This window comes from Arachis ipaensis, chromosome B3 (assembly GCF_059453495.1).
Source record: "Arachis ipaensis isolate K30076 ecotype BB chromosome B3, ASM5945349v1, whole genome shotgun sequence".
NCBI classification, from domain to species: Eukaryota; Viridiplantae; Streptophyta; class Magnoliopsida; order Fabales; family Fabaceae; genus Arachis; species Arachis ipaensis.
Window position 1 is genome coordinate 40,514,523 of NC_142438.1, and position 11,260 is coordinate 40,525,782.

Sequence of the window (11,260 nt, forward strand, 5' to 3'; positions counted from 1 at the left end):
CTGACTATATCCACCAAGCTCCACCCAATTGCTTTCTTATGTTTTCTCAACACACTAAGCAGTTGCTCCTCTTGTTGGGAAGTGAGTTCCCTTGCAATGATAACTGGGAACTTCTGATTATCCTCATGGTAAGCATACTCGAGGTGTGGAGGAAGTGGCTTTAATTCTAATTTCTGCTCATGGCTAGGTTCTGGATTATCTGGAACTAGTGATAATGGCAAGGTGTCTTCATTATGTTCAGAGGGTGTCCCCACACTTTGACCTTGCTCCATGTGCTTCTCTTCTACTTCTTCTTGGTGAACTTCAGCTACTGTTTCATCGATGATGTCGCACTGGAAGATAGAATGATCTTCTGGAGGGTGCTTCATAGCTTCATTTAAACCGAAACTCACTGCTCTGCCATCTATCTCAAAGGAGTAAGTTCTTGAGAATGCATCCAGCTTGAAATTCGAAGTCTTCAGGAATGGTCTTCCAAGCAGGATTGATGATGGTCTTCCTGAGTCATTAGGGGGCATTTCCAGGATATAGAAGTCAATGGAAAATGTGAGCCCCTTAATGCTCACTAATACATCTTCAACAATTCCAACTACTGTAATAATGCTTTTATCTGCTAACACAAAACGAGCTGCCGACCTTTTTAAGGGAGGGAGCCTCAAAGCATCATATATAGACAATGGCATTATACTAACACACACTCCTAAATAGTACAGTTAACCACACATGGACCTGGATCACTACATTTTTCAGGTATACCTCCCATTAAAGCAGATATAGAACTACCTAAAGGAATAGTTTCTAATTTATTAATTTTGTCTTTATGTATGCATAGATCTTTCAGAAACTTTGCATATTTAGGTACCTGCTGAATAACATAAAAAAGGGGGAATAGTTACTTCAACCTTTTTGAAAATTTCTACCATTTTGGGATCAAGTTCCATCTGCTTTCTGGACTTCCGTGCAAGGTGTTCAAATGGGATAGGAATGGCACCACTTGCAGCCTCTGCATCCTTTGGTGCTCCATTTCCTTGCTGAGCTACTTCTTCTTAAACCTTGTCTTGTACTTCATCTTCCTCTTCAACATCTTCCACTTCCACTGAGTCTTCAATTGGGTCGTGTTCTAGTGAGCTTGGCTCCTCTTGATTTCTCTCTGGCAGTGTGGTTCCATACCTCAGAGTGATGGCATTGATGCCACCCTTTGGGTTAGGTAAGGGTTGAGAAGGAATTCTACTGGAGCTTGAAGGCTGGTTGGTGAAAGCAGGTAATGAATCTATCCAGGAGACGAGAGCTTGTAAAGTGGCATTCAAACCATTTAGAGTAGAGTTCAGTGTAGTCTGCATGTCTTGTTGTCCTTGTGCAAGAGAATGAAGCATCTCGTCATTTGATGAGGAAGTAGGATAAGTGATCTGAGGGGCCTGTTGTTGGTTGTGCTGGTGTATTTGTGATTGCCTAAGGTGAGGTGCTCTGTAAAGCTGGTTCTAATTTTGCTGTCTGTTGTTGTTATTCCACCTTTGATTTCTATTGTTGTCTCTGCCTTCTCTGTTATAGTTGTCCCTCCAGCCATGGTTGGAATTATCTCTCCAACCTTGGTTGGAGTTGTCCTACCATCCCTGATTTTAGTTTCCACCTTGGTTGTAGTTGTCGCCTTGTTGATTGTATCCTTTATTCGGGTGGTCATAGAAGTTATGAGTAGCTGCCACAGTGTTGTCTTCTTGTTGGAGCTGTGGGCATTCATCAGTATAATGACTATAATCAGCACAGATTCTGCATACTCTTTGGGGGACTAACTGTTGGCTTTGTTGTGGTGGGGAAGGCTGAGTTTGTTGTTGATTCAACTGCATCTGCTTCAGTAGGTTGGTTATTTCACATATATTTTGTGTAAGAGCAGTAGTCTCACTGCTAGAGGAAACCTCTGCAACAGTCTTTGAGTGGTTGTTCCTGTGCCTATGATTTCTAGTGGACTCAGCTAAGTCGCTGATCAGTTGTCATGCTTCATCTGCGGTCTTGTACTTCTTCAGAGAACCATTACTAGCACCATCCAGTGTAGTTTTATCCCGAGGCTTCATGCCTTGAGTGAAGTAGCTGATCAACACTAACCTGTCAATCATGTGATGGGGGCATGCGTTCAGAAGGTTCTTAAAGCGCTCCCAGTACTCATAGAGAGTCTCTGATTCTCCTTGAACAATGCAGGAAATCTCTTTTCTCAATCTATCTATAACTTCAGCTGGAAAGTATTTTTCCAGGAATTCTCTCCTGAGTGTATCCCAGTTGGTAACATTTGCTTTAGGTTGGGAGTAGTACCACTCCATCGCCTTTCCTTCAAGAGAAAATGTGAAGGCGGTTAACAGAATAGAAGTTTCATTTGCACCATGACGCCTTACAGTAGAACAGGCTATCTGAAAATCTCTTAGGTGCTTGATAGGCTCTTGAGCAGGTAAGCCATGAAACTTGGGCATCAAGTTGATTAGTGCATTCTTCAGTTCAAAATCTGCAGCCAGAGTTGGATGATGCACTTGATACGGCTGCAATGTAAAATCTGGAGCTCCAGCTTCCTGGAGAGTAATCCTCCTAGGTGCTGCCATGTTATCTGCATGTGAATCAACTGAATCAGTAGTAAAGGAGCTTGTATCTTCCTCGGATGGCAGTTCAGATTTGCCCTCAGATGAGACTGGTGAATCGATAACAATCACGTCACCACCCTCAGAGGCTAACCTACGTCGAGCTCGCCTAATACGTGAAAGAGTTCTTTCAATTTCAGGATCAAATGCAGCTAAGCTCGGATCAGGCAGTGAACACGTCATTCAATGAAAGAAACATACAGCTCATGGTAATAAAATAAAATAAAAAATGCAAATAAAATAGAAATATGTACACTAATTAATAATTTAGCACATAATTACAACTCCCTGGCAACGGCGCCAAAAATTGGTTGCGTGGCAGAAGTTATACCAATTAAGAGATTATAATATAAGAACAGCGTTGCGAGTATAGCTCTTAACCAGCAAAAATCCGCCTCACCAATTTAGAAAATGTTGTCACAAAAATTTAGAATAAAAATACTGAAAGTATGAGTCCCAGGTTGTCTCCCAACGAGTTGCTAGAAAGGGTGTTAATTTATTAATCAAGAGTTTTTCGAGAATTTTGAGAGTTGAATAACAGAAAATAAACAATTGTAATTAAGTGCAATGAAAATTAAAAGGAATTTATATTATTCAAAATAAAAAGCCTTGACTGGGGGAATGATTAATTGGAAGTTCTGTCCTTGTTGGAATTCTCTCAAGTGTAGTATAAAGAGGTTGTTATTTCACTTAGTTAACCCTTACTAAATAAAGGAAAGTCAAGTGATTGAGCTAAGTCTTATTCGCAAATCCTAGTCCTCTCACTTGGGAAGGTCTAGCGTTAGTAAATACAGAATTAGCCAACAACTTCTAATTTAACTAACCACTTGAGCATTCCAACTCAAGTGTCTCCTCTTAATCAACCCCCATGTCAAGTAGGGAATCTACTCTATTGACATGGATACCATCTTCGTTATTGGGAGTTTGGAATAAAAAAGAGACATAATAATTTAAATAAAATAGAGATTCAAAATTAATTAAAAGTAAAAGTAATCCTTTGCATTAACAATCCATGAAAATAATCCAATTACCACTCTAAACAAGAATTAAGAATATGGAATAAATAAATAAAAGAGTAAGAAAACAAACTAGAATAGTATCTTCAACGGAGGTGATGACTCTTCAATATCCAAAAACAAAAGCAATAAACTATGAATGTAACAAAACTTAGAGGAAGAGTAAATTCTCTCTAGATTCAAATCTAAAAACCTAAAAAACTATGCTAATGAGAATGTGTGAATGTATGTTGAGTTTCTGCAGGTTCCCTGGCTTTAGTCTGTGTTTCTGGGCCAGAAATTGGGTCAAAACTCGGCCCGAAATCGCCCCCAACATTTTCTGTTATTTTTGTAGATCGCGCAGATCACGCGTACGCGTCAGTCACGCGTGCGTGTCATTTGGCGAATTTCCTTGTCACGCGTATGCGTTATCCATGCGTGCACGTCCTTTGTGCAGACTCCAATCCACGCGTACGCGTCAGGCACGCGCACGCGTCACTGCAAATTTCTCCATTCCGCGCGCTCGCGTGAACCATGCGTGCGCGTCGGTGCTCGCTGGTCATCTCATTAGTTTCTTGTGTTCCTTCCATTTTTGCAAGCTTTCTCTCCATTTTCTAAGCCATTCATGCCCTATGAAGCCTGAAACACTTAACACACGGATCACGGCATCGAATGGTATAAAAGAGAATTAAAATATACTAATTAAAGATCTCTAGGAAGCAAGTTTTCAACCATAGGATAAAACTAGGAAGGGATTGTAAAATCATGCAAATCATATGAATAAGTAGGTAAAGACTTGATGAAACCACTCAATTAAACACAAGATAAACCATAAAATAGTGGTTTATCAGTTACAATTCTTATACTTCATGTCAGTTTCTTGAACTAATTAACTTGAGTTGATAATAATAATTACTAGTCTTTATGTTCTTGTCACAAATGCAGTTCAAATTTTTACATTAATTATTACTCTTTCTTTGATGATCATATATGTCAACGTTGGTTAATAGTTTGCTATATCATACATGTAATTTAAGTGCTGGTGGAGTGGAGGATTTGGATATGGACTGTAAATTGAAATCTTATATCAAAAGTAACTTAATTACTTGCAGAAGCTCAATACCAACTGGTAAAATCCAACTTGATGCTAATTGCAGTATTAATTTTTTGTTTGCCTTTTAATAATGCATTTTTGTTTGATGATTGTTGAGAATTGGGGTCTAATTAAGGTGCAAAGCATCTAGACCAAAAAAAAAAGGATTGCATACACTTTTAATTTTTGGTATTAAATATGATCAATAAAAAATAAAAAAATCTGAAAACATAAAATACATTTTTATATATACTGAAAAATTATGCATTTGTTAATGTTCTAACGAATTATACATACAATTTCTCTCTATTTACTAAAAAGATGGAAGTTATGTGAATGATGAGGCTAAAGAGATAGTGGTAAGACTAAAGTGTAATAAGTTATTTGGTTAAATTTATTTTGTATTGTCCAAGTTAATGGTTTAACCAGTTTAACTATTAATTGTTAACTCTTTGATTTTTTTCTTTGTTTATATATATATATATATATATATATATATATATATATATATATATATATATATATATATATATATATATATATGAGAAAATTGAAGTACATAACACTCAACAATCAATGGATTTAACTGGTAACTCTCCACTTGATGCTCTTGGAGTAGTTCTTGAAAAAGAACATCCTGGTCGTATTCGAAGTTTAGGTATGGGGGCTGTCCCAACAGTGGCTTTCAAGAACACTACTACAAGGATTACTCATATGAACTTAGGTTCTTCAAATGATGCTGGCACATCATCCACTTGTGGTTTCAATGTGCAAGAAGAGTTGGATACTGTTAAGGCACAATTGCAAGCACTAATTTTCTACATTGCTTCTAAAGAAGGAGGTTTAGATTCCAAAGTAATTGACTGCAATGATTCTTAATCAACAAGTTTCACAGGTAAAAATACAACTTTCATTATTTTATTTAAAATTAAAATTGCATCATTTTCAATAAATAATTACCACTTATTGCTATTCTCAAAATTTATTATACTACAATAATAAGTTTATTATTTATTAATTGTAAATTTAATTACTTTACTATGATAAATTTGATTTATATATAAATTAATATCTTATATATTTTTTAAATGAAATCTTAGATATCGGCCTTAGGGAAAGAACTTAGGAAAACAATAGTAAGAAAAGGAATACTGATTTTTGCTCTCATTGAGTGTAGTTAGACAAGACGAGTTCTAAGATCCCTTATGTATATATATACAAACTGTCATGCCAGAATTCAGAACACAATGTAACTAACTAGTGTATATTAACAGAATTTAACTGACTTTTATTTTGGATATTTCTAATGTAACTAACTCCCTGTTAGGTAATAATCTCTTTTATAATTGGAATTGAGCAATGATCATTTTATGCTTATATTTTGGATACTATCATAAGCTTTCTGGATAATATGCAAATTGTCTTACTTTATTCTTTTTTATTATGTTTTCAAATTATATTTTTGTTGTCAGAATTGAATCAAGAGAGTGAGATTCTATCGTAGGTCTTTTGGAGCAAGCAATAGAGCAGCGTGAAATATGATGGAGATTTTATGTGTTAAGAGCTACATGTTAAGACATTGATAGTTAAAAAATTATGTTATGTTTGATACTTTGTATAAGAGTTATTACTTTTGATTTCCAATACTAAAAAATCATATATTATGTTTAATACTTTGTTTATGAGTTATATAATATTTTGTTTATGGATTACGATTTCCAATAATAAAAATTAAAACGAGGGTAAAAACTGAATTTTTAAACGATAAAAAATGTCACTGTCAGGGTTAAAATGGCAGTTCAAAAATGACATTTTAACCAACCAAAAGCCACTCTGTCAGGATAAAAACGGCGGTTCAAAAACGCCATTTTAATCGACCAAAATGCCACTATCAGGGTAAAAATGGTGGTTCAAAAATGCCGTTTTAACCGACCAAAACGCCACCTGTGATGGTAATAATGGCGGTTTAAACCGCCGTTTTAACCTATCCAAAAATCGCCAAGTTAACCTGGAAATAACGGCAGTTTAGACCACCGTTTTAACCACCAAGAAAATGCCTTTATCCAAAAATAATGGCGGTTTGAACCGTCATTTTAACTCACCAGAAAACTACCGTTTTAACCTAGAAAAATTGTGGCAGTTTTCAGAAAATCGCCGTAATAACCAAAATGGCGCTCTGAATTACGGTGCTTTTCGAAAATGCCATACTTGATGATAATGGCGGTTCAAACCGCCGTAAATACCTAAAAAATTACTCTTTTTACCAAATTTTTTTGTAGTGTTACTAGTTAAAAAATGTTGGCTCTTTAATAGAATTGAATTTATTTTTATATAGATATGACGTAAGAGAAATATAAGTGTAAATTATCTAAAACTAATTAGTATAAGCATGGATTTTTTTACTAAAATAAAATTAAAAAACTGAATGTATTAAATTGTTGTAACAAAAATTGATCCATATATACAAGAATGGTAATGATTTTCAAGTACTACAGAATCTGTTTTCACAACAGTAAGATGAAACTCTAAGGATTGGACTAAAATCTTGAATAAATACCTAAATTTATCTTGATATCATGCAAGCTAATAGTAAGATAAAGAAGTGATGCAATTATTCCTCCACTATTCTATTTTTTAAACAAATAGAAGGTACGTGATTTCTCATTTGTGTTCTCCATATATAGCCCAAGCCAAACATAAGAAGGTACGTGATTTCTGACAGCCAAGCATTAGATCCAGATTTTTACTGACATTTATCTATTTCCGAGGATCAAAAGCGAGAATTCTATTAACTCATCAAATGAGATATCCCCTTTCTTTCGGTTTGACTATCTTTTTGTGATAGTTTCTGAGATTTTTTATTCTGAGATTTTATCTTCTGAGGTTTTACCTTTTAAGATATATAAATATGTAATTTTTTTTATTATTAGAACAATAATAAGTAGTTGTGTTAGAGTAATGATAAGTAATTAAGAATTAGTAGTTGGTAGCTAAATATTTATGAGGTTAGTTTGAAATATTTTTATAAATAGTATGACTCGTTATTATATAAACAACAACTTTAATATATATATTCTATTTTCTTATCTCTATTTTCTTGTTATGGTATCAGAGCTCTAACAGAGCTCTGTTGTTACCCATTGTGAAACTTTAAACCCAAATAATCAATCCCCATTGTCTTCTTCTCCTCTCATAGCAGAATCATCTTCTAACGTAGCACAAGATCCCACTAGTCCTTTCTATATTCATCCTAGTGAAAATTCAACATTTGTTCTTACTGGCAGTAGCTATCACTCTTAGTGTCGATCCTTTTCTGTGGCCATCATCTCCAAAAACAAACATGGCTTTCTCACTAGTTCTATTCCTTCTGCTCTAACTGATGATTCTCTGTTTTCAATATGGGAGCATTGTAATAATTTGGTGTTGTCTTGGCTATTTCATTCCCCATCTCTCTCTCTCTATTACCCAAAGTGTTGTTTATTTTTCTACTTCCTCTTCTATATGGACTGACTTTGAAGAGCATTTTTCCCAAAATGATCTTCTTCGTATTGCAGAATTAGAAGAAGAAATTTATGCTCTTAGACAAGGAAATCAGCAAGTAATAGAATTTTATACCTCTTTGAAGACATTGTAGGAAAAGCTTGATAACTCACATCTTCTTCTCGTCTGTAATTGCCCAGCCAAAACATATCACTCACAAGATTTCATCATTCGATTTTTTAAAAGTCTTAATGAGCGTTTTTCTGTAGTTCGGTCACAAGTTCTTCTTCTTGATCCTCTTCCGCTCGTCACTAGGGTCTTCGCTCTTGTTGTTCAACACGAACGTCAACTTCTAAACGCATCTGGAATTTTGGACGATCAACGAACCATTGCTGCTGTTGTAGAAGCTCGTCGTCCTCCTCTTGGCCGTGGTTGTGGGTATGCCTCTTCAAACCCAAGACACGGCAGCGGTAGTTCCTCGAAAATTTGCTCTTATTGTGGTCAAGGGGGGCACACCATGGATGTTTGTTGCAACAAACATGGCTACCCTCCTGGCCACCCATGACACCCAAGGAGACCACAATTCCTTGACCGTGCCTTTACCTCCGTTAATGCCGTCGTTGTGCCGATACCGCCTCTTGGTTCTCCCACGCTGCCAGTTCCCTATCATGTCCTAGTTCATGAAGAAAGGGCTCCTCATCAGAGAACGCACACAGAGCATGCTTTGAGTCTCACTCCAGCCCAACACAACATCCTTCTAGCATTTCTAAAAAAGGTTGAATCTCAATCCTCAGACAACAAGGATAAAAGCCTCTCACCCTCCAACCAAATTGGACTTTTTCCTAACCCAACTTTGGGTACCCATTATTTGCGCTCATTCCATACTTATTCTATTTTAAATAATTTTACTACACAAAATAAATTTACAGACACTTGGATCATTGATTCTGGTGTCACGGATCATATTACCTATAATTTATCTCGGTTCATATCTTTTTCTAAAATTAATCCAGTTACTGTTCATATGCCTAATGGTTCTAAAGTTACTTCTTTTTATAAAGGTGTTGTTAAATTTTCAACTTCATTAACTCTTCATGATGTTCTTTACCTACCCCACTTTCATTTTAATATTATTTCTATTTCAAAAATAACTCCAATGATCAATTGCCAACTCACTTTTTCAAATTCTTCTTGTTTCTTACAGGACAACAATTCGAAGATGATTGGTTTGGGTAGCATGAAAGAAGGTTTGTATGTCCTTGAAACCTCCATCACAACAAATAATCCATTTCCTACTCATACAATAAACACCACTCATTCAACACCCATTACATCTTTCAATTTATGGTATTTTTGTTTAGGACATCTCTCTGGACAAAGATTAAAATTTTTACATAGAAAATTTTCCTTTATTTCTATGTCCCATCATGAGCCTTGTGATGTTTGCCATTTTTCCAAGCAAAAGAAGCTTTCATTCTCTCCAAGTTTTAATAAAGCTAATGTAGTTTTTGAATTATTGCATTTTGATATATGGGGGCTGTTTCGACAAAATTCAATCCATAATCATAAATATTTTTTTAACTATTATTGATGATTTTAGCTGTTTCACTTGGGTAGTTTTATTGCAATAAAAAAGCGAAGTACAAGATCATGTCAAGAATTTTATTGCATTGGTTGAAACACAATTTAACTCCAAAGTTAAGTATATACGTTTCGACAATGGATTGGAATTTCTTTTACATGATTTCTTTTCTTCAAAGGGCAAAATTCATCAATGTAGTTGTGTTGAAACACCCGAACAAAATGGAAAAGTGGAACGTAAGCACTAACATATTTTAAATGTGGCTCGTGCTCTCATATTCCAATCTAATTTACCTCTATCATTTTGGTCCTACGCTATCAATCATGCAGTTTATCTAATTAACCGAGTCCCTTCTTCTATAAATAATTTTAAAATTCCTTTTGAAATTTTATTTAATAAACCTCCTAACTACAATAATATAATGTTTTTGGTTGTTTATGCTATGTATCTACTCTCATGACTAATCATTCTAAATTTGATCCAAGAGCAAAGAAAGCTGTTTTTCTTGGTTTTAAAAATGGAACTAAAGGATACATTGTTTACACTTTGAAAAACAAAAAGTTTGAAATTTCCAGAAACATTGTTTTCTATGAAATGGTAATGCCTTTTGCCATTAGTACTAAATCACCTTTAAACATACCAAACCCACACATGTCCAAAACAAAACAATTCCATGAAACACCAACCAAAAAACCCATTTCCCTTCCCATTGGGCCTGAACCATTACCCATTGACCCACCTATAATTCATCATCAACCTAATACACCTCAGTTCATCTCTTCCCCTCCTTCACAGTCCTTAACCACGTCTCCTGCTTCCCAATCAGACATAATCTCTCCTACACCGTCCTCAACCATTCATCCTACCATCCGTCACAGCCTTCGTCAAAGACATCCCCCAAACCGTCTCGCTGACTACATTTGCGGCTCTTTTCTCACTACTCCAACTCCACCATCTTCAACTTATAGGTATCCTATTTCTTATGTTCTGTCTCTGACCTCTCTTTTCCCTTTTCATCAAAAATTCATTTTATCCTTACATTCTGAAATTGAGCCAAAGTCTTTTCAAGATGCCAATAAATATTCTCATTGGCGCAGTGCTATGAAAGCTGAACTTGTTGCTCGGGATTTGAACCAAACTTGGTCCGTTATGGATTGTCCTCCTAGTGTAAAACCCATTGGCTATAGATGGGTGTATCGGATCAAGCATCGCTCTGATGGTTCTGTGGAATGCTATATAAGGCTTGTCTCGTAGCAAAAGGATTCACTCAAACAGAAGGGGTGGATTTCTTAGAGACTTTTTCTCTTGTAGTGAAACTAGCTACCGTTTGACTTGTATTAGCTCTGACTTCCATGAAGAAGTGGCGTATCCATCAACTAGATGTTAACAATGCTTTTTTGCACAGAGATTTATCTGAAGATGTATACATGACCTTGCTTCCTAGAATCAGTTCTAGTCATCCAAATCAGTGTGTAAACTGCTAAAATCACTATAT

General features: G+C 35.6%; 1 protein-coding gene and 1 non-coding gene across 2 annotated transcripts; both read left to right on the forward strand.

Moving 5' to 3' along the window:
• The first annotated feature begins 2,103 nt into the window (after window positions 1–2,103).
• On the forward strand, window positions 2,104–2,207 carry LOC148570382 (small nucleolar RNA R71). The gene has a single exon (XR_015907812.1). It is a non-coding gene; the product is annotated as a small nucleolar RNA R71 (small nucleolar RNA).
• Window positions 2,208–10,221: 8,014 nt separating this feature from the next.
• On the forward strand, window positions 10,222–11,019 carry LOC148570383 (uncharacterized). Its single transcript, XM_088507016.1, has one exon. It carries the CDS (start codon window positions 10,222–10,224, stop codon window positions 11,017–11,019), a length of 798 nt encoding a protein of 265 aa, XP_088363142.1.
• Window positions 11,020–11,260: the final 241 nt, after the last annotated feature.